The following is a 23,743-nucleotide window of genomic DNA, read 5'->3' as shown; positions in this document are numbered from 1 at the left end:
CCATAAATCGTTGCTTCTCCTGCTGGCATCTCTGGAAGTACTTCTGGTGTTTGTGACCACAGAGAACAGCAATTAAACTACATGTCTGTGTCTGTACAAACTCCAGGTTCATTTTCCTGCCCTGCCACAGATTTCCTTCCTGACCTTGGGCAAGGCAGGTAGGGTCCCATTCCCAAGGACAGCTGGGCCCAAGTGTCTCACCTTGGCACATACAGACCTTGGAGCATCTGGTACCACAGTTCATCTGGTTATATGATGGACGCCATGGCTTTGCCCCAGACACATCACAGAGCACAAGGCACTCGATGCTCTGACGTGAGCTTACATAGCGGGACAGAAGGCAGATAAAGGTCTTCCAGGGATCAGCAGCATTCCCAGCTGGCACTGGTGCAAGAGCAGGGCTGGGTCCTCCAGCTTTGCATGGGGAGAAGCTGTTTGGAAGGGGCCGACATGCTGCAGCAAGTTGATGTTTGGTTGCTGTTTCTTTGCAGCATCTTTCTGGCGTTATATCTGTGCCAGGAGGTGGATTTCAGGGGAGGAAATGTGAGCTGTGCAAATACTGCAGCAAGCTCCAATCCCCAACTTCGCCGAGATCTGTCAGCTGGCACCACAGGCTGCTTCTCATTTCCAGCTTGTCCTCTGCTTGCATGTCATTAGGCATGACACTGTTGACATGTGCATGGCAAGTATCATGCATATTGCTGCAGAGTTGCCGAGGAAAGGCAGAAGAGCTGACAGCCAGCGCCTGGTCTCTCTCTGTGCAGGGAGTTTGCAGCAGATGAGGCAGCTCCTCTCCCCATCCCTGTGGTTGTGATTGGAGAGCACTCAGAACAAATCTCACAGGCCACCATGGGATGTTCTCCAGTGCCAAGTGTGCCAAAGTGCTGCCCAGCACAGTGTGGATGTGGCACTGCAGTGGTACAGCACACTGGAGGTGTTCATGGGGGAGTTAATGGCTGGGGGGCTTGCTGTCGGTACTTGGATCATCATCACTATTGCACCTCATTTTTCTCATGTAAAGAGTTAATTTCTGTAGATGAATGGGAACACTCTTGCTGTAGTTGCTGTGCTGGGGCCGTCTGTCAGTGCCGGCCCATGAGCTGACTTCGGGTGCTGTGGCTTTGCTTTCCTTCACAGAGTCAGGTACCTGGTGTGGTCTCACCCTCCATGGCAAGAAACAGAATGTTTTTGTGAGTTGTAGCCCTTCCTCAACCTCCCCTTCTTTTCTTTCAGGATCATCCCCCAGCTGGAGAACTCACTTTCACAGGTTTCACCGAGCAGCCTGCCTGGCTCTGAGATTTCAGAAGCTACAAGGACTTACTTGCAAGGAATGAGCCGCTATGACCTGGACGAGCTCGATGCCTGCTGGTTGGAACTTGTTAACATGGAGCTCAAGGAGATGGGTGAGTATTGCTTTTCTGTTTTTTACTGGCCTGGGTGTCCCACATTGGGCATTCAGGCTTTTTTGGGTAAGCATGTGGAACTAAAGGCCTTGAAGAAGAAATGTCGGAAATGCTGGTCCTGATTGTTTTCTGTCCCAGGCATCTCTAGATATCACAGCATAACATTGCCTGCATCACTGCTGTTATATCACTGCACATTCTTCAAATCCTTTAGTGGATTTTGGTTGAGTCGAAGTACCTGAGCTTGGAATTTGACCATTGGCACTAGTGCTTAGCATGGTCTGGTGGGCAGATTTGTTGGCACAGACCCATGGGTGTGTAGTCCTGCCAGACTGTGGAGGGATTTTCCAGTCCTTGTTGGGGAAGGGTTGCTGTGCTGTGTCTACTGCTCTGCAGGTAAGAGTAACACCTCAATAAAACATTCACCTTGTGAGGTCAGTGAAGGCTCAGGCATGGTTACGTGAAGAGTTACTCCTGGTGGCAAAGGTCTTTCAAGGATGGGAAAAAGAATTTTACCAAGTGCTTGAGCAGATGGGATTGTGCACTGCGGAGCAGGAAGGTTGTGCTGGCTCTCACAGGCAGCTAGCTGAGGGCTGCAACAGGATGAGGGTGAAGGCAGAAAGATGCAGTTCAGTGAGCTTGCATGGAGCATAAGTGAGCTCAGAAGTTGGGCATGACATTGGTTTTGGAAGATCTGGCCTTCTGGTGTACTCATGATTTACAATGAAAGTTTGTTCTTGAGAAAGTTGTAGAGGCTGCTTTCACAGTTTGTGTGGTTATCTGGTATAGGTATCCTGTGTATTGGATTTCCCATAATCTCAGTTTTTGAGCCTGTAGCATCATAGAGAAATCACAAGTCAGTTTTGCCCTCATTAGCTGCTCCTGTAGTAGCAGCCTCAGCTCTGTCATTAGCACACCCAGCTTTTGAGGCACTGGCAGCTACAGTGAAGTCCTTGGGCAGAGCAGAGGGTGCTGCTGGATAGAGCCAAGTGCCTCAGTCCTGCTCATGTACCTTGCAGAGGGTCCACCCTTCCTAACCCTGCACAGCTGCTGTTGCTGCATCAGGAACTCAGCTTCTACCACCCTGGGCATCATTCTGACCTCACTGTGCCTTCAGTGTATCCCCTACTACATTTCCCTTGCCATCTTCACAGCTGCATGGCCATCAGAGGTGTGTCTGGGCTCCAGAGAAGGGTTGTCTCTATTTCTGCTTCCCCTTGTGTGTATTTCATAACTCTCTAGAAATTCATAACTCTCTAGAAATTAAGTGGGCAGAGATTTGGCTTCTCCAGCTCAGCTGGGTTAAATTTTCCCTGCTTTATTATTTCTTCAAAGTATTCGGTTTCAAATGCAGTGTCCAGATGTGGAGCTCCCGTGGTGATGGAAGATTGAGATAACTGGAAGGTCCCTGCCCCAGGCCAGATGGCTGCTGGTTGTCCCCATGTCACCTTGGGGCTGGCATGTGCCAAACCCACGAGTGCTGGGGGAGAGAGGCGGCTTCTCCAGCAGCACTGCCTTGGGAATGAGTAGAGTTTAGGAGGCGAGCTTGAGCTTCATCCCAGCCATACCCCTGCTCTGTGCAGGTGTGTGGGTGGGCTGGCACCTCAGCATCCCAATGCATCGCAAGTCAGGACACAGGCAGTGCTTTGCTGCTGACCCTCGGCCATTCTGAGCAGGCTGCATTTTTGTGACTCCATCTCGTCATCTATCAGCCAGTCACCTTTTCCAAGGACTGTCCTTAGGAGGTGTTTGTCCAGGGCTGGGCTGGATGAAACCATAGAATCTGAGGAAGCCCTTGAGCCTTCCTGCCTTCACCAACTCTAGATGGTGATAAGGACGAAGGGGATCTCAGCAGCGGTCATGCAGAGAACACCACTGCCCATCACCTGCTTCTCCAGCCCATTCCTGTTGCTGAGGGAGCACTGTCATTACTGGCTGAGCCTTAAATATGTTGGGGGGAGAGTAGCTCTCAAAACCAGTGTTTGGCATGTGAAGCTTCAGCCCAATGGATTCTGGTACCTTGCCCCCTCCCTCAGTCCTCCCAACTTCTTTAGCAGTGCAAGGGCTAGTACATTTTTTCCAGTGACTTGGAAAGGAAAAGATGTGGCATTGATTAATAACACGTCCCTGGCACTGTGGGGAGCTGGGGGTTTGGCAGGTGGGAAGCAGGATGGGAGCTGGTGCTCCTGGCTGCAGGACCATGGTCACATCACCCATGGCAGCTGTGCCCACCATAGAGGCTGAAGGTCATCAGGCTGCTTTGAGGGGATGTATTTTCCTGCCCGTGGAAGTGATGGGGTTTGGGTGCTCATAGAGGAAAGCTGTTACAGCGAGTCTGTTGCTGCTCAGCTCCTAAGCTGTGCCAGAGCAGGGACTTTGCTCCCTCTGCTTCCCAGATGGGAAAAGCCAGGGTGGGATTTGGGTGCCCTTCACCACCCAAGGCAGAAGAGGATTGTGGCTGCCTGGGTTGGTGCAAAGGCAGTCCATAAATAGTGCTTTCTCCCGGAAGCCCTTGACATTAATGACACCATTAATGACTTGCTGAGATTTCCAAACCCGCTTTGCTAATCTCCAAGATCATTAACATGACTTAACTAGAGAACTGCAGCCTCTCCTCCCATTCAGAGGAGTCAGGAGTTACCTCCGAGCATTAATTTAAAAGATAGGCAGAAGTTTAAATTCCTCATTGGTGTTTGGCTGAACTGTTGTCACTGGGCTGTCCAGGGGCACAATATGTCATTCCCAAAATATTTAATGGCAAAGAAGGATCCTGATCTCTGACTGGCTCCTGAGGATGTGCAGGAGGAGAGCTGGAAAGCACCTATGAGATCATCCAGCTCGCCTTTCGTGGATCCACGTAGCACATAGCACATGCCTTTTCCAGTCCTTTTTAGGTCACCCCAGGGATGGAATTTTATCACCAAGATCAGATAAACCTCCAGATAGCTCCAGCTCTCTGCATTCTGCCTGCTGACTCCTCTCCCAATTAAGTGGAATTGCTGTGGAAAGCAAAGGTTTTACATGAAAAGCAAAAGTTTTAAACATAAAACAGCTTTAAATAGTTTTAAACCCCCCAGTAAGATGCCTCAGTAGCTGTTGCTGTACTCGATGGAAATGTGCTGTTTAAAGAACCTTTGCGTGCTAGAGATGAAGTCAGTATTTAGGCATGCCTAAGTGTTTTATTTGTTGCTGCTGCAATATGAGATAGTAAAAAAAGTGGATCTGAAGAAGGCTAAATGAAGCCCTGAGCCAGCTTAATGTCCGTGCCACTCCAGGCAGTACAGGCCTTTCCTTTTAGACAGGAGCCATGCCATAAGTCTTCGTTTTTATATTAACATGTTATGTTGTATTTTGTGATCTTCACTAAATCCAAAGGTATTGTAAGAGCGGAGCTAGAGAGACTTCAAAGACCAAGGCTGAAAGATCCTTTTGCAGTGATCAGCACTTCATAAACACACGGAAAATCCTCAAGAAATTGCTAAAATTGTTGTCAGAATCAATTTTGCTGAAGGCAGAGTCGAATTTTCTAAGTATTCCCTTGACTTAATCCATATGGTGTATTCTGCTCACATATGCCCACCACGGCTTCTATCTTGGGAGCTGGAGGTGTTCCTGGTATTTTATGGCAGGAACATGCAAAGGTCACATGGATTGCTTTTGAAGCTCCAGGGGGAATTCATCGCTGCATACTTGAGATATGTCTGTGTACTAATGAGATGATACCTCCCTCAGCGGAGGTGAGATTGGTCAAGTAGATGTGAAATAAGCTGGAGTCGGTGGAGTACCCCGGGGAAGATGTGCTCAGTGGAGCAGAGGCTGCTGTCAGTCCTGCTCCTCAGAGAGTGGCTGCTTCCCTCCCTGGCGGTCCTGGGTGTCACACTCTGAGGCTGCTCCCATCCCACTGCATCCTTTTGGGATTCTGGGAGTCCCTTTTTCACCCTGAGGCAGCACGTTGGCACTCCCTAGGCAGAGCCTGTCTCCAAGCAGCTGCCGCCCACCAATGTGTGTCCATGTCCCACTGTGCAGGACCACCCCAGTACAGAATCATAGAATGGGTTGGTTTGGAAGGAACCTTAAGCTCATCCCGTTCCAAGTCCCCTGCCTTGGGCCGGGACACCTTCCACTATCCCAGGTTGCTCCAAGCCCCATCCAACCTGGCCTTGAACACTTCTGGGAATGGGGCACCCACAGCTTTTCTGGGCAACCTGTGCCAGGGCCTCCCCACCCTCACAGGGAAGAATTTCTCCCTAATATCCAATCTCACCCTGCCCTCTGTCAGTTTGAAGCTATTCCCCTCTATAAAACACCACAAGCCTCTGGAGCTGAGCTTAGTTAGCCCCTTAGAGATACAGAAAATCGATACCACGTGTAAGTGAATGTATTAATTGTTTGCATGTGATGTAGTAATGTATAGATTATCAGGGTTGGAGATCAGTGGGAGACTCTTCAGACATTTTACCTCCACATTTTCAGTACAATCAGTTTTTACATCAAGTTGCTGTTTTGCTGTTTCCATAAATTCCTGGCAGTAATTGCGGTAGTTTCCAGCAGTACTCCAGCTTTGCTGCTGATGGGGTGAGGAGGCTTTCATCAGGAGTGTTCTAGGACAGCCCTGTCAGAGCCAAGCATCGCTGCAGAGAGGCAGCAGCTTATAAAGTGGCTTCTGAAACATTTTGTCATCATCTTAAATTTGAGCAATAATTGATGTCAGTGGGTGGCAGAAAGGGTGATAATTGGTTCCTGTAAATCTTTTAAGTGCATTAGCAGGCTGTGTTTGCAACAAAATGTCTGTAAGTTTCACTGTGGATGCTCAGTTCACTGTTTGTGTGTTGGTCACACTTTACATGCAGGGTCTGTTTATAAATAACATTGATAAAAGATGAATGTACAATTGCTTCATCTTCCAAGGGCTGTGTGTCTACAGGTGGTGGGCTGGAAGTGGCTGTGGGAGTCCCAGGTGGTCTGGTGTGGTGTTCAGGTGGTTGGCTGTCATCCTCTGATGTCCCGGAAGGATGCTTGGGACAGGACCTGGGGTGCCCAGGGGGGCACTCAGCCCGGGGCAGGGTGGCTGGTGTCCCCACAAATGCCAGAGCAGGCATGTTTGAAGTGACTTGCCTGGGGCAAGCTGGAGGGACAGTGAGCTGGAGGGAGATCTCTGAAGTCTGTGGTCTGTGTGCCATGTGTGAACACCCCATCCCATCAGGGACCTGTCATTCTTTCACTCTCAGGTTTTGAAAGATAGTCAGAGACAAGCCTACATCATCTCACAAGTGCTTTCCTTTTCTTACTATTATTTTCAAAAGCAGTGATTTTGCTTGTTTTTGTATATATATATATATTTTTCCTGAAAAGTAGACTCCCAGGTTTATAGTCTGTGAATCAGCGAATGGCACAGCCTGCAGTCCTTATAGCTGTTTGTTCATGAGCTGTTTCTATCTCCAGGTATTCTCCACAGGGGGAAAGGATTTATTGTTTCAGTAAATTGATATTAGTGGAGTACAGTTCAGTCAGAAATAGGTCTCTATTTTGTGAAAGGTGGCTCTCCAGCTATTTTTTTCCTCCCCTCGCAGTGAGTTGGCTCACATCACGACAAGGAGTAGCTGAGAATTCATTTAGCAGAAGAATATTGCTCCTTCATGCCACATAAATTACAATATTACAGAAATAATTATAACGGAGGGCGGCGTTGTGTAAAGGGATGTGCCTGGTACTTCTCCCAGGCGCGGCGCTGTGGCTTCAGTGCCAGCCCAGTAATCCCAGCCCCTTTGGGATAAAGTGTTTAAATTCTGTGTTCCAGGTGCTGTACAGGCAGTTGGAAGGGCTGAGCTTTGTGGAGTTGGGCTGGGCCCCTCCCAAGGGATAAGGGGGATGCTGGGTGGCTGTGGAGCTGCAGGGATCATGGCAGACCCTGACGCAGACACACAGGGAAGCGATTTTGTTTGGAGCAAAGTTCCTTCAGGGTTTCCTTTCATGAATAAGATCTGGAGACCTCCTGTAGTGCATCATCATCTGTCACCTCTTCTCTTCCATTTCTGAAGCAAGTCCCATATTCTGATGCTTCCTTTATTTGGGAAGGTGCTACTGCCCAGCATCTTGCCCTGTGCAAAAAGGGGACAGTTTTTCTTGTCTGAGATGCCATGGGAGGCATCATTCCCTGGATTACAGCCCTTCCCGCTGTGGGGCAATACCAGGGTATTCCAGGGAGGCTGGGTGGCCACATCAAAACCCATCATTGTTAATGCACTCAGTGTTAATGGGAAAAGGGTGTAAGGGGTCTCCTGGAAGGGGTGATGGGACATACTCCTCCTGTGTCAGTGTTTTGAACGTGGCTTCAAATCGCCAGTGATTATATTGGCATGAGATTGAAGTCTCACCTCTGCCTGTGTCCGTCCAGACAGAAACTCTGAAGAAGTTTATGCCTATCACTGCCCTTCTCTGTGGAGGCTCAGAAAAGCTTTGTTTTCTTGCCTGAGACCTTGGCACACCTTAACCAGGTGAAAATACCATTCTCTTGGTCAGCAGGTGGAGTCCACTGACCTGGTGATGGTCCCAAATGTGGTCATTGCTGGATTTGTGCATTGTAACCAAGATCAGTGTCTGTGTCTTTACTTTCCTTCTCTGGGGACAATAACAGTGTCACTTGAGCATGTACACAGGGAGTGTTTTGGTGGAGAATTTTTCTGTTTGCTGTTTAGCTGGCCACGATCAATAAGGAGAGAGTTTTTGCAGCCAAAAAGATGACAATTTTATGAATGGAGTTCAGTAGCACAAACTTCATGTGATACAGAAGGAGATAAATGGAGCACAAATGGAAAAAGCACTTCACCCCCAGGCCCCATTGTTTAGTGTTTCATAAACGATTAATCGCTTCATCCCCATCAAGTGCAATTGTCAATTCAATAAGCTCTGAGGTATTTGGGATGACGCTTGGCAAACGCATTCCTAATGTAATTACATCTCAATGGAGTGTGAGAGCGCCTGCGTGCGTGTGCGCGGGAGGGACTGATCCATATTTCCCCAGGTAATGGTGTAACAGCTGCACGGCACAGAGGCTGATAAGGGAACCCCACTGAGGCGCTGGTCTCCCTCTGGCTCTGGTCTTCCTCTGGTACAGGAGTTTTGAGAAAGCATGAACTTTCTTCCCAGGGTTAACCAGGTGATGATGGAAAATTCAGGAGGTAGGATGGGTGCTGATTCTTTCCACTTGAGATGAAGTGGGACAGTGGCAATGCCAGCGTGACCCTGACCCTGGGCAAGGTTGGGTTCATGATTCCTGTGGAAAACCCCCTTCCTTTCCTTCCTCATGCTGCCTGCAGCTGCCAGCCCTCTCCCATGAGCACAGGGCAGCTCTGGAAAGTGTATGGGGAAAAGCACTGGGAACACCTTGATGGTCATTTTGCTTTCTAGAAGAGCAGAGCCTGACAGGTTGGGAGGAATGGAGTTACTCCAGACTGACACTCTGGTGCCCAGGCTCATAGTCACAGATGGGAAGTTGAAACCCTGACCAAGAGGAGGATATTCTTGCTGGACTGGTTTAATACTCATATAAAGTCATGTTGAGCAAGTGCACCTCAGGTGGTGTGTTTATAAAGGGACTCCATTAAGGCAAAAATAATGCTCTGGCTTTCTCTGTAACGTGCAGGCAGTGATGGGACAAGGGGGAATGGCTTTGAGTTGAAAGAGGATTGATCGATTTAGATTAGACATGGGGAAGAAATTTTTCCTTGTGAGGGTGATGAGGCTCTGGCACAGGTTGCCCAGAGAAGCTGTGAATGCCCCATCCCTGGAAGTGTTCAAGTTCAGGTTTGACAGGGCTTGGAGCAACCTGGGATAGTGGAAGTTGTCCCTCCCTATGGAGGGGTGTTGGAACAAGAAGATCTTCAAGGTCCCTTCCAGCCCAAACCGTTCCACGTTTCCATGATTTTGTGCTTCCTGACCTGCCGCCTCCAACCGGCACTATGCCAAGAGCAAGATGGTGGCTCCATCCCAGCCCTGGTGCTCAGAACTCGCTGTGCAAGTGCAGGATGCTTTGCATTGCTGAGCTCCAGAGGTCCCAGGCAGCCTGTGCCAGCCTGGAGCTGAGATCCTGCACCTATCGCCGGGGCTGCTCCGGAATCAAACAGGTATCAGCAGGTTCCTTGGCATGTTGCAGCACAGCAGCCCAAGCTCTTGAAAGGGCTGTGATAGGGAACAGTGGTGTCTGTCTTAGATGGTATCTCAGACTCGACATAGACGTGTAAAATGCCAGGCTGGATGTTTGCAGAGACTTGTCAAGCCAAGGGAAACCGTGCCAGTGAAACATTGGGGAAGAGCTTAAAAAGGCAGACAATGGCATGTTTGCTTGCCGAGCCCGCCTATGTGTTGCTTTCCCCCTTGACAGAATTTTTTCAATTGGTCAGTGGCTGTGGGGGAAAAGATGCAGCCTCTGCCAGCCCCATCCAGCCAGAGGTGCTGGGACCCCTGCAACCCCATCCCTGGGGGCTTTTCAGCAGCCCAGAGTTCAGCCCAGGACAGGGGCATCATACTGTGGCTTGAGAGATGCCCAGGATGCCAAATATTTCTCAGAATATTTAATTAATAACTGCTCTTTATGAGTTCTTCCTCAAGCCTTTTTTTCTCTGTCTCTGCTCATAAATGAGGTATTTTCTCCCATTGCTTTGCATCAAGGAGGGTGGACAACAGTTTGGGTCGTGTTCCTCTACTGTCTGGCCAGTTGTGGATAATTCACACTAACTAACTGCAAAGTCTAATTGTTTTGTATTGCATCCTGCTGGTACTTCTGTTGTTGTCTCTGTGCCTTCTCCTGTGATGAGATAGTGCTCATTGGGAGACAGGGTGTGGTGGGGGCTTAACTCTGCCTCTAACCCTTCACAGAGAACCTTACTGCTGCTGATGACAGATTTTTTTCCTTGCCTGGAGTGACCTCACATTGCGTTTGTGGCACTAGGATCTTTGTGTGTAGGTGGGAGGAAGCACTTCGGGGACCAGCCTTCAGTGTGGCACCATTTTGGGGCTGCTGAGCTCCTGGCAGCAGCATGCCCCATCTGAAGGCAGCTGGGTATACCACTGCTAGGGATTTCTGCGCTAAAAAAACTCTCTTGGTTATTGACCTTATATTCCTGGTTGTCTCTGTGGAGAAAGCTCTGGTAAAGCATCTCTGCCACCTCTCTCCATTAAAGGTCCTGTATGGGAGTAGCAAAAGACCCACCTGGGTCTGACCTCCTGATTTCACTAAACCCAAACACAAAAAACCCCCTTGTTTATCCTTAATTTCTGCCTTTGGCTTTGGTTTTACTCTTCCATTTAATTGGCCTTAAAATGGTCGATTTTCAGTCTTAACAATTAAAGCACTGACTTTGTGTTGCCAAAGCTTGTCTGAGCCCTCGCTGCAGAAAGCATCTTTGCAAAACTTGTCTCCTTGAACATTTAAACTGTCAGCCCCAATTATCCGCATTGCTTCAGCTGAATGGGTTTCCTTCCTCTCAGCCAGCAGCAATATTTTGTTACTGTCTATGAAATATAAACTGCATCCCGAGTTAGGAGTAGCCGTTTTCCGAATCGCTGCTTTTACCGTCACTGTGGATTTGCCTCTTGAGTTGCCATCTGAAATGCTCAGCCCCTGGCAAAACGCTCCCCAAAAGCGGGTGGGCGCCTGTGCTGGAGCTGCATCAGTGGCTTTGCCTTCATGCTCTGCCTTCTGCATTGCAGAAAAGCCCGAGCTGGACGAGATCACCCTGGAGCGAGTGCTGGAGGAGCTGGAGACCATGTGCTACGAGAACATGAACATCGCCATCGAGACTGAGGAGGGTTTGGGCATCGAGTACGATGAGGACGTGGTGTGTGACGTGTGCCGCTCACCAGAGGGGGAGGACGGCAACGAGATGGTGTTTTGTGACAAGTGCAATGTCTGCGTGCACCAGGTGAGCCCCGGCTGCAGGGCGGGTGGCAGCGCTTGGCTCTGCTCATCACACTCTGGTACCCTCCTCCTCCGGGTTCCTCCCATCCCCACCCAGCCGCTCCCCTGGGCTGCTGTAGACTCCTTCCTTCCTAAATCCCCAGTGTGGCTCCGGTAGAGTGGGGATAGCAGTGGGGTCTGGGATAGCTGGCTGATAGCAGATTTGTTTTTCTTACTTTCTTAGTCCTAACCATTTATAAGTGCCCACAGAAACACACAGCCAGAAGTTGAATTGCCCCTTCCTCCTTATTCTCTGGTCTCTGTGATATTTTATGTCTCCTCATTCTTTAATGTGCTTATTCTTCTTTACCCCATTTTTTTGCTCCCCAGTGGGATCTTTAGCACCCTGGGGTGACTAGCACTGTGTGCAGGACTTGGCTAGTGGCTGGGTGGGATGTGGGTCTGCAGTCCTGTGCTCACCAGAGGAGTGGGCTTGCACAGACCCCCTAGCCTTCTCTTCCTCTGCTTTATCTGGGGGGTGGTTGGACCTTCCAGCTCCACCAGTGCTGTCTCACATTGCAGGGTTTCTGTCCCAGCTTCCCCACTGTGTGAGCGTGGGATTTCATTTTATTTTGCTGCTTGGAGGAAAATAATTTTATTTTTAGAATTGTGTGCAAATGCTTCAAGCCCTTGCTGGGGGGGATCTGTGGGCTCCTGCTTTTGGGGAAACCTTGACAAGGGGAAGGCAGCCACATGAGTGTCTCCTGGGTCCCTCATGGACCCAGGGAGGTTTTACTGGTTGTGCTTTGAGGGGAAGCACTATGTGGTGCTGGGATGGCAGCAGCAGCACCTGGGCTTTACCCTCTGTGTGAACCGTTTTGGGTTTTTTAGTTCTAAAGAGAGCCATTTGCTCATCTTTTGGGCAGCTTTTCCATCAGTGCTTCCTGGAGGTGGGAGAGCACTGGAGATATCTATAGTTGCCGGAGGTGGGTGTTTTGAATGGTTTCCATCAGTGAATCAGATTCCACAAAATACCAGAATGATTCAGGGTTGGGTTCGGGGTATTTTTTTTGTCTTGGGTTCTTTTTTATCAAGCCCAAGTGACAATGTCAGGCTGTGAGCCACAGCAGGGACTCGGGGAGCTGTGGCACCCTGTGGGCTCCACTTCAAGCAGCAGCCCCAGTGCTGCAGAAGGGGACACAGCAGCCTGGATTTTAAGGCTGTTGGAAGAAAAGAGGGATTTTCAGTTGTTTTCAGGGAGCAAAGTCCAGCCCTAAGCCCTTTGCCAGCCCATAAGCTGCTCGTGATTTAATCTGTGCCTCGATTTACACCCTAAGCCGCAAAGTCCAGAGCCACAGTGCAGGGTGTTGTGTGGCATCACAGTTATCTAACCTGCACCGTGCCTTTGCCAACACCACATCCAAAACCTGCTGGGAATGAGGCTTTCCTGCGGGCATATGGGTGCTGGTGCCATGGGCTTCACCAGAGCCATGCCGTGTCCTCCTGCATCCCATCGGGAAGGGGCCCAAGACATGGTGGTGGGTTACGGTGCCAGGAGATACTGTTGTACTCATCTGCGTATCACAAGCCCATGAGGCTTGCTATTAATTAATTCCTATGGAGTGAAGCTTTTAGAAAGCACATGCAGTCATCCTTTTCAGATTGTCAGCGAGGTGGAACTGTGCCCCCCGCTGCTAAATCACAGTTCATTGCTCTCACAGTGACAGCATCACACTTCTGTTTAGCATGGGAATGATCCACCTCCAGTTTCCAGCCACCATGCCATGGGCCTGTCATCACTGAATTCCCTTTCCCTGGTGTGGGCACATGGCTGAACCTGCCTTCTGTTCCGTGGACCACACCAAGCTTGTCTATGGCTTGGCGTCCTCCTTGGTTTTTTGGCATCTTGTTCTCAGTGATGTTGCACCCCAGAGAGATGCAGCAATAAAAATAGCTGCTCTGCTCCTATTCAGCATTCCTCTGGCTTCATGGTTCTGGAGCACCTTCTGCCTGGTGCTGGACTTGGAAGAGTGTGTTTAGCTGATAATGCACCTTGTTTCTAGAGCCGCTCCTTGTCTGGGACAGAAGCCCTGTATTTGCTTCTCAGGAGCAGAACTGCACCTGCAGCTGCACTAAAATCACTAGAAATAAATAACCAAGATCCAAGAATCTGCTAGTGATGGGCACCTGGTCATAATGCCTGCTTTCCCCTGGATTTTGAGATCAGTCTGCCAGTTCATTCTGCTGGTAGTACGTATCAGGCTGATTCTTGACTGGCACTAAATCACATGTTTTATACAACTGTGTTCCGGAAATTATTGATCTGTCAGGTTTGGAGACACTGTGAAACACACAGTTAAGTCTCTTTAAACTGTGTAGACTCACAGCAATAATATTTCCTTTCTTAATTCCTTGTTATTCCAATAATCTGTTCACAAACTGGCTTTTACCCCTTGGAAATCACTGTAAGAGTCAGTTTGTGATTTGGGGCAACCAAAAGCCGTGTTATAGTCTGTTCTTGGCCAGTAAAGACTGAAGATGTGCTTTTCCCACACTCACACATCTCTGTGTGCCCCCTCTGTTCCTGTCCCCACCTGCAGCACTGGCACTTGGAGTATCAATGACCTGCAGCAGCAGGAGGAAAAGTGATTCTTTTTGGGGGTAAACTTCAAGAAATGGAGCTGATGAATGCCTGGGCTCAGTTTGCAGCCACCCGTGCTGGGGGTCCTTGTCAACGCTGGCTGCTTGCCCTCTGCAGGGATGTCAGAGCAGCCAGATGTAGGATTAATTACATTTCCTCGCTTTAAATAGTGACACAGCCCTGTGTTAGTGCCCCAGGCAGTGTGTGTTGCCCTCTGAAAACCCTTTAAGTGTGAGTTATCAGGACCTGCCAGTTAAAAACTGTCTGGCTTTAGTAGTAGCTGTTTAATAAAGTCATAAATTATGGTCAAAGTGGAAAGTATTTTTTCATTATGGGATACAGCTTATCATTTGGCTCTTCCCCAAGTACGCAAGAGAAATATTTATGAAACACTTTGGCTGCTCGGTGTCCTGCGTTACCACAGCAGGTCAGGGAGCTCCATGGGCATCCTGAGTCTTTCAGTTCTCACTCTCTTGGCTGGAGACTTGTCTGTGCCCCCTTTAGATGTGTCATCCTTAAGAATTATTATCCTTTTTGGTTGCTCCTGTCTCATTTACATTCATGACTATTGGCTTCCCCTTTTTACCTTTCCGTAGTTATTTTTGCTTCCCCTTTGGGCTGTGCGGTGTCTGTAACCAGTGTGGTCAACTTTCTCAATCATGGGCTTGTGGCTTTTCAGCCCTCTGTGACCTCAGAAGATTTCTTACACAGCATTTCTTACTTTTCCGAGTCATCATGGGTCAGGAACGGGCAGGACATGAGCAGGCGGATGAGTGCACCGCAGAGCTGCTGCTGGTGGGGGCTCTGCCCATGCCCAGCCTGGAGCCAGGCAGGTGCTTGCCATGATACATGGCGCGTTTTTATACTTAGCTTTTAATTAAAATCCAGGACACACTGATCTGCCATGAGCATCCATGTGAAAGCAGGGAAGGTAGTAAGGGAGAACTTCAGCTCACTGTCTGTGGCTTTGGCGCTGCGTTGAGTCTGCTGTTTATTGGGATGCAGCGGCAGTGAGAAAGGTGGGAGTGACGGAGGAGGTCTGGGAGGATGTTCATCCTGGGCTGCTGGGATTAACCCTCGTCCCTCGTGTCTCCACAGGCGTGCTATGGCATCCTGAAGGTCCCCATCGGGAGCTGGCTGTGCCGGACCTGCGCCCTCGGTGTTCAGCCCAAGTGTCTGCTGTGCCCCAAGAGGGGCGGGGCGCTGAAACCCACCCGGAGCGGGACGAAATGGGTCCACGTTAGCTGTGCCTTATGGATACCTGAAGTGAGATGTTTTCCAGCCTCCTCCTGATACATGGGTGGGCACAGTCCTGGTTTCAGGTCTTGACCCAGGGTGTTCATTAATGGTGTAAATATCAAATGAAGTTTGGCTCGTCAAACTGTGCCAGAGACACAATGCCAGGCAGTTATCAGGCTGTGTGTTTAATGAGCAGCCAAGGGGCACCCTATTAAGGGAGGGCAGAGAATTAGGGTGCAAGGCCACAGGGGTGGGGGGCATACCTCTGAACAGAGTAAAGCTAATTTTATATGCCTGTCGGAGATACACCTCAGATGAGGAATTTATGCAGAGGAAAAACCAGTATTCATCCAGATTTGTTTCTGGTTTTGGGGGTTTGGGGTTTTTTTTCCAAATTACAAGTGACATTGAAGAGTAAGAAATAGAATCCATCCCTCATTCAGACTGCCCCTTGTAGGAGATTTGGGACTGTAGCCAGTATTTACAACTTGTCTTCTATCTTGTGGTCAGGTTAGCATTGGATGTCCTGAAAAAATGGAACCCATTACGAAGATCTCACATATCCCAGCAAGCAGATGGGCTTTGTCCTGCAGCCTCTGCAAGGAGTGCACTGGGACATGCATTCAGGTATGTAACTTGGCACTGAAGAAACTCAGACCTCTGGGGCTGTACCTGTATTAGCCACTGGAGAATCTTGAGATGCTGAAGGACAGGGTCTGAATGACGCTTATTTCTGTTCTGAGTAAACCTAATAACAAGAGCTTGTGAGGCATCATCAGATGTTGTTTGCAATCATTTAATGCACTGAGTGCTAGAAATCTAGATTAACTTTCTTTGCATAACACAGCGGTGTTGCTGTAGTGACACTAATTACTGGGACTGCAAGTGACCTTGGTTTGGATCAGAAACCTCCAGGAGATGGGCTTTATGAGGCTGCCAGGAAAGTGAGATGCTCATGGGATACATAACCCAAGTATTTCACAAACCTCAGGGGGTCAGCCTTTCAGCTGGGGGGATATCAGGGTGCACCAGGGTTGGATAGTCCTCACTGGCCTCCTGGCTTGGAAAATAAAGTACTTACCATGTATTACATTTCCACATTCTCTGTTTTGCTACACCTAATCAAACCACTGCGGATACCTGATTGCCCACCTTCCCCACAACAGGAGGGACAGACATTCTCTTTTCAGATGGATCAGGAGCTGCTGGCTGGTGGCAGAAGGACAGCAGGGATGGAGCTCTGCAGGCTCTGCTGTGTTTGTGCTGTCATCTTGGGTTTAGTTCTTTAAAGGGAGCTATTTAAAAGTAATCCCCATAGTTTGAAATGAAATCTCACAATACTTCTTTAAATCTGTCGCATTGACTCATTTTTTTTGATGGCTCTGGGTGCTTATTCACCCTGCCAGATGGAGATACTGTGTCAGAATGGCAACTGCTTTCAAAGAACAGAGGGGCAGGGAAGGAAGCAAACAGGCTTGGCAGCATCAAAAAGAATTCAGTGTCTCTCAGGCTTCATCCTCTTAGTGCCATCATGACATGGGAGCCGTGAGATCCCGGGGACTGAATGGATTTGCATTAAAGGTCACCTGAGATGGAACAGGAGCCTTGCTGCCTCATGTGCTGGCAGCTCATGGTTTATAAGTCTTCATGAGATTGTCACTGGAGCATTTGCTGAGGCCACCCTGTTGTGTGCGGGATGGTTTTACTTCAAGGAAAAGGGGGAGAAGTGAAAAAAAAGCAGGCAGTGCCTTTATTTAAGGATTTATGGGGTAAATTAACATCCACAGGTAAGTAAATATGCTCTGTACTCATCAGTGGTAAAGAGCTCTGTTTTGAAAGCTCATGTTTATGGAGCGTATTTTGTGGAGCATATTTTATGGAGCATATTTTTGCTAGTGCCTGTTTATACAGGTGGGATCTACCTTCGTCAGCATTTCGGGTTTGTGACCCAGCTCTGAAAGGAGGAGTTTGTTTTCTGCAAAAGCACTGGGTGTTTGTTTCTGGCAGCAGCAATCAGGTGCTGCAGGTGGGCAGGTCTGGGGAAAGAAGGAAGTTGCTTCCAGGAGGGGATTTCCAAGTGGCCAAGTGGGTTTTATGAAGGTGAAATCTGGGAGGCAGGCTGGAGGAGTAGAAGACTGTCATCCCAGCAGGGCATCTCAGAGGCAGCACTGCAGCTTGAGAAAACACCCACCTCAGCCACATTTGCAGAGACAAACACAAGAAATCTTTGTAGGGACCTCTGTGTGTGGAGGTGTTTTTCCCCATCCGAATTTGACTATCAAAAGGGAAAGAAACTCAAAGAAGCCCGAGGAAGGGCTCTGCACTGCTGTCTGTGCCTCTGCCCTTGCTGCTGCATGTAACTCAACCCCTGCTTTCTGGTACAGAGCTGTGAGCCCGGTGTAACTCAGTGGGACCGTAACCGAGCCAAAAATACTGCGGTGCAGGGATGCAGCTCTGAAGACACCCTTTGCCTGACTCCTGTTAAGAGGAAGGCATTACTTCATGGTGGTTCTTGTGGTCAGACATCAGGAGATGCCAGAGAGCTCAAAATGCAGGAGGAATTTTCTTGTTTGCATTTCTGAGATGGAAAAGAGAGTGCCAGGAGCTAGGCTCTGGTGCAGCCTGAGTCCTGACCATGCTTTTTTGGGACTCTGCTCCCTCCTCCTCGCTTGTCAGAGCGTCTGGAAGAGCTCACTGAGGCAGCACAGAGTGCCAGGGCTCTCTTGGTCGCTGGCAAGCTTCTCCAAAGGGCACAATCTTCTGCTGTCATCATCTTCCAGCTTTCTATTTGTTGTCATTTTTTGGAGAAAAAGCCCTTGGAAATGTTCTCCATCACTCCCCCATTCATCATCACTTCTCTGCCCACTGCCGCCCTCTCCCATTGAGCAAGCAGTTATCTACTGGGATAATTGGTGGTTCCCAAAGCTGTCTTCTGCCTGTAGTCCTGAAAAGGCAGCACGTGGCATCAGGGATGAGAGCAGAGTGTGTTGCCCATGCTGCCCCAGTCCCAGCCATCCTCTGCCCCGCATCCTCCGAGGAGTCTGTGAGGCTGAAATTGCCTTTTTCAGCTGAGAAGCTCTACCAGGCTCCAGACCATCTGTGGTCACAAAAAATCACATGGTAGTTTTTTAAGGATGCAGAAGTGTTGTGTCTGATGGCTTGGCCAGTGTTCAGCACTGGTAATTAATTTTTCCTTCCTGAGCTCCCCTCGCAGGTCTGTTGGAGGAGCTGCTTCCTTCCCCTCCAGCCCCAAACTGCAGCAGAGCACCACTGCAAGCTGCTAAACTTCTGTTTGAATGTCCTTGGCAACTAAAATCATCTCTGTTTCTTCCCAGTAAGAGTGATTTGAGGACTAATTAAGAGCCCACATTAAATCTCTGGGGCAGTTTTACCCTCTCTCTCTCAGAATTTTGTTTGGGAATGGATTTGCCTGGATAAGCAAAGTGTGCTGAAATCCTTGAATGAAAGGTGCTGTAAGATAATGAAGCACAGTCAATAACAAAGCAGGGACTGCTGTATTCTTTTGAGCCTGGTTTATTCTGTGTGGCAGATCACTCCCTCCCGCCACAAGTGGCTTCATTCCAACGCCATTCCGGGATGGATCAATATGTTTTTATTGTTAGTTTATCCAGGGTCCCTCAGTGGCTCTGGCCAACCAGGTATCTTTCTTTGTTGCCCTGTCAGCTGAGCTGCCTAATTATTTTCTGTTTGCATTTTGGGCACGGTTCCTGACAAGTGCTGCTTGCCATCTGTTGGAGTAGAGAGATCCAGGATGAATGTCATTGGATTTGCTTTATTCCTAAGGTGGAGTGATGGTCATTCCTGTTAGCAGGACACTGTCCTGGCAGAAGACATGGGAGTGTTGTTAATGCTGTTTTTAGCACTGATGGCAGAAACAGAAGGGAAGGGACACCACTGTGTGTGCTTTAAAAGCCAGTGTGTGATATACTGACTGCCCTGAGTAAATCTGGAAGCTTCAAGTCAGGCTGGGTTCCCTCTGTCCCTCATTTGTTGCCAAAAATAAATACTTTAGAACGGAGCCGGTGCTTCAGCTGCGTGGGTGGCTGTGACAGGGCTTGTCCCAGGGGATGGCCAGGATGGCAAGGCAGGCACCCTTTGCCCACTGTGGTGGTGAGTGCCCTGGGCTGGCACAGGGAGCGTCAGTGGGTCCCTCACAATGGCTCCAAGCGAGTGCCAGCAAGCCTAGCAGAGGGAGTCGAGGTTTGCAAGTTACCAGCTATTTTCCATGAACAATTTCAGACTGAAATTAGGACCAAATGGCCGTTTTTAAAGAGTATAAACACGGTGTCAGAGTTCATAATCTGCTTGCTTGTGGTGCCTGCGGGAGTTAGTGCCCATCGTTGCTGCCTAGAGCTGTGCTCGTACAGCCAGAGATGCATCCAGCTCTTCCCACTGCTCTCTGAGGCTTTGGAGCAGGGCCTTGAGTGCTCTGTAAGTGAAGGATTTGGACAGTTCTTGCCTGTGCTTTTCTTGGTCCTGGCAGCTGCTTTAGCACCAGCAGACTCATTTAAAAAGTCAAAGAAAAATACCTAAAAGCAGCAACATCAAAAGTTCACCCCTGGGTGCCTGAGCATGATTCAGGGCTGATGGATAGGATGATGATAAAAAGCTGTAAAACTTCTGTTCCTCAACTACTATCAGAATATATTTTTCTTTTTGAGAATCAAGGTGCAGCAGAGCCCCAGTAAAACCAAATGGTTTGTCATCAACATTCAGGAAATTTCACATGCCTCCACCTGGTCCTTCAGGCCACAAGTGCATCTTCATCCCCCACAAGAACAATTCTTCTATTAACGCCAAACTAGTGCCTACAGTAATAGCCCACTTAAGATGTCTCATTATTGCAGTTTAACTGGTCATTAGCATCTGGAATAGACTGATTTCTTATGGGTTATGGTTGAAATAATTACCTGACACTCTACAGTTAATGAGTAGAGGGGGAGAAGCTGCTGACGTGGACACAGGCATAGCACTAGCTGGTGGGAGTTCCTCTGTGGGACACCAGGCTGAGATTTGTTGCCTGTGGGATCCAAAGTAATTTAGCCTGAGGTAAGTTGGAAAAACATTTAAAAATTGGTCTGATGGAACTCTGACAACATTGTAGCCACTGTACAAGCTCTAAAACATTAATTTTGTGATGTTTTGCTCCAGTTGCCTTTTGCTTTCTTTTTTAAATGGAGCTAGTTAGAGGCTGTGTAATTTCTAGAGAAGGAAGGCATTCAGGAGCATTGGCTGCTTCTTAGATCCCATGTTCATTCCTAAACCTTGCCATGTTCTGTATGCTTCCAATAAAAGTGGCATATTGGCTTTAGATGTGGTAATAGAGGGGGAGTAGCTTGAGGGTGAAATACAGGTGAGCATTTCTCCATCAGGAGAGAAATCCGTTGACAGTCTTGAAGCATCCCATTGGCCCATGCTGTTCTTTGGCTTTTGACATGTGTTGTTGGAAGAACCATTGGAAGCTCCTGATAGGTGAGAGACGAGCAGGGCCCATTACAGAGGTGGATTAAAAAAGGTAAGGTGGGAAAATGCCACCTCTTGAACCCTGGGATTCTTCTGCTCGGGTTTGTGGTGTTGGGCCCTCAGGTCTCTACGACTGGGGCAGTATAGGTGTTCCTCCATCAGGAATTCCTGTTGTGGAGCATCCATCACTTCATGGCAAGTGTCACCCTGATGGTCTCCCTGGGTTTATGGTATGCCCCTGTTGCGTTGGTGAGTGTCCCCTCAGCGATGGGTGCCTGGCCCTGGCCCTGAGCCCTGTCCTTCTCCCGCAGTGCTCCATGCCCGCCTGTGTCACCGCGTTCCACGTCACCTGCGCCTTTGACCACAACCTCGACATGCGGACTATCCTTGCAGACAACGATGAAGTGAAGTTCAAGTCCTTCTGCCTTGAGCACAGCACTGGGGCCACCAAGTTGCCCGAGGAGGCACGGACAGAGCCCGACCAAGCCCAGCTGGACTTGGAGAAGGTCACGCTGCGGAAGCAGAAGCTCCAGCAGCTGGAGGAGGACTTCTATGAGCTCGTGAAGCCTTCAGAGGTGGCAGAGAACCTTGACTTAAGTGAATCACTGGTGGATTTTGTCTACCAGTACTGGAAGCTGAAGAGGAAAGCAAACTCCAACAAACCGCTGCTGACACCAAAAACAGATGAAGTGGACAACCTGGCTCAGCAAGAGCAGGATGTTCTCTACCGACGCTTAAAGCTCTTCATGCACCTCAGGCAAGACCTGGAGAGGGTGAGTACAGCTTCTCCTTCAGTGGGGTACCCATTTGCTCCATCAGGGCTGCTGTAATATGTGCTGGCACCCACAGACAGCACAAGCCCTGTTCCCCTGACTCAGTTTGACTCCCCTGACAGTTTTGTTCTTTCATCTTCATTCAGAAGCATAACAGTGCTCGGTATGTGTACATCATCACTGCCAAAGCACTGACATTGATGGAATAAGTTAGTATTGGTCTCAGCCAGGGGTTCAAAAGAACAAATGTCTGCAGGGAGAGGTGCCTTGGCAGGGCTGTGTGGATGGGAGGCAGATGATGCTGCAGCTTATGTCCACTATACCTAAATAGTTTCAAACCACAAAATTATCCTGTGTTGCCCCTCAGATGCTTTCCAGCAGCAAGGCTTGGGAACACGTCATTATTCACTTACATTAAACATCAAAGATGAGTGAAAGGCAGAGCAAGAGCAGGGACTGGGCATCCCCTGCCCTGCTGCAGCCGAAAGTGGGTCAGCTCCTGGGGGAGCTGCTGGCAGAGGCAGAGCTGGGCCAGAGGATGCAGACAGAGGATGCAGGCACTGGCAGCTCCCAGTGGTGCAGGACATCCTTGAATCCTCCCATCCACAGCAGAAGGAGCAGCAGCCTCCACGGCAGCTTTTGGGTGAGAGGGAGCAGTGGTGGAGCAGCAATGCCCAAGTGGTGCCAGAGCTCCCTGGGCTGGGCTTGCTGCCACACCATGCAGCTGCCTGTGGATTTGGCTGTCATGGCTGCATGGAGGGCAGGAGCAGGGATGGGGCAGAGGCTGGAGAGGAGGAGCAGCAGTGAAGGCAAGAAGCAGCGAGAGAAAGAAGCAGAGGGGAAGAAGCACACACAGAACCTGGGGTGAGATGGCAGAGAGGGGACGGGTGCAGTAGTGCTGCTGCTGGGGAGGCACATGGGCATAGCACAGGGCAGCAGCGGGACAGGGACAGGCAGGGCAGGGATGCTGCGCCTGTCATGCACAGCCCAAGCTGCTGCTTCTCCTTTGCTTAAGACCCAAGCCCTGCCTGGTCCCCTCTCTCCTGTTCCTGCCAGAGGAGTGAATCCATGGCCCTTGCCCAGGTCCCTGTTTGACCACCCACCCAGCGTGCAAAAGCCGTGGAAGGGCTCAGGGAGTCTCTAGGAGCAAGGAAGAAGGACAGCAGGAAAGTAGCATTGCTCTGACTTGGTGGATGTGGTGCTGTGGTTCCCTGACTAGGGGCTGAGGGTGCTGTAGGTGACATGTTGCTCCCTGGGAGGTGAAGGTGGTGGGGATGCTGCCCCTGCGTGTCCCTGAACTCTCTCTTCAAGCTGCTGTGGCGTAATTGAACCTATGGGGAGAAAGGCAGTGTGGATGAACACTGTGTTTATGTCCAGGTGGGGTTGAGCTTTGGACCAGCCTGCTGTGGTCCCTTGCTGCACCTGCCTCATGTGTGGATCCTGGGTCCTGAGAGCCTTCTGTGTAAAAATAGTTGGCTTTGAAGCTATTGGTCTCTTTTCTGTGATCCTGTGGGCCTTCATCCCTGTGGTCATCACTGCCATCCCTCTGCCAGTCTTTTCCCCCTTTGTTCCTGCCTTTACTGCATCACATTTCCATCTCTGTGTTGGGCTGGGCTGGTGCCACCGTTAGTAGGTCTCTAGCAACAGGCTGCATCTGCCTGATCTGAGGGTGACGAGCTCAACTCATTTTTTCCCCTCATCTGCTCTATATTGTAAATCTAAATCAGGTTGCTTTGCCTCCTGCTGCTTCCTCTTGTTCCCAGCCTGGCTTTTCCAGCTGCACTGAACCACTGTGCATCCCTGGGTACCATGCTTTGCTCACGGCAGCTTCTCTTTGATTTGTGTCAAAACTACGTGTTTTACCAGATTTCTCATTTTCCAGAGTTGCCTCCAGGCTTTGTGGGGTGCGCCCATCAGCATTCAGCCTCTGCTTAGCAACTGCTTGCCAGGTTTCGCTGCCTGGCCCTGGAAGAGCTGTTAGTTTGTTCTGCTTCCAAGAGTGGAACAATAAACACCAGCCAGGTCAAAGTCCAGTGCTCAGATGGGTGATAGGGGTTTAAATCCAATTGTTGCCAGTGCATCCCAGGTATCTGATCCTGCCTGGCAGCAGCTGGCAGGTCACAGCCACCCTGTTTCACCTGCAAATAGTGAGGAATCACATCAAATTGGGATCAGAGATGAGCAGCCTGGAAGGCTCTGAAGGCTTTCAGAGGGTGTCCACAGGACATCATGTTGGATTTTAGCAATTTCAGCAGTTAATCTGGCAGAAGTGATTTTGGGGCTGATAATGGTATCGGGCTCCAGGAGC

At 49.5% G+C, this 23,743-nt stretch overlaps 1 protein-coding gene across 3 annotated transcripts in view; it reads left to right on the top strand.

The window, feature by feature from the left end:
- The window catches only part of JADE2 (jade family PHD finger 2), a 72,580-nt gene that overhangs the window by 35,666 nt on the left and 13,171 nt on the right, over nucleotides 1-23,743 (top strand). For all 3 annotated transcript variants that reach the window (XM_032124638.1, XM_032124636.1, XM_032124637.1), the window contains 5 exons: nucleotides 1,234-1,403; nucleotides 11,112-11,323; nucleotides 15,038-15,205; nucleotides 15,689-15,805; nucleotides 20,974-21,435. In XM_032124638.1, the coding sequence (XP_031980529.1) occupies nucleotides 1,234-1,403; nucleotides 11,112-11,323; nucleotides 15,038-15,205; nucleotides 15,689-15,805; nucleotides 20,974-21,435 (1,129 nt within the window). The remainder of the gene's footprint in view (nucleotides 1-1,233; nucleotides 1,404-11,111; nucleotides 11,324-15,037; nucleotides 15,206-15,688; nucleotides 15,806-20,973; nucleotides 21,436-23,743) is intronic.

The sequence above is a fragment of the Corvus moneduloides genome, chromosome 15 (assembly GCF_009650955.1).
Source record: "Corvus moneduloides isolate bCorMon1 chromosome 15, bCorMon1.pri, whole genome shotgun sequence".
In the NCBI taxonomy this organism is placed as follows: domain Eukaryota; kingdom Metazoa; phylum Chordata; class Aves; order Passeriformes; family Corvidae; genus Corvus; species Corvus moneduloides.
Note: the sequence above shows the minus strand (reverse complement) of the source record. Positions and strands in the feature narration are given on the sequence as shown.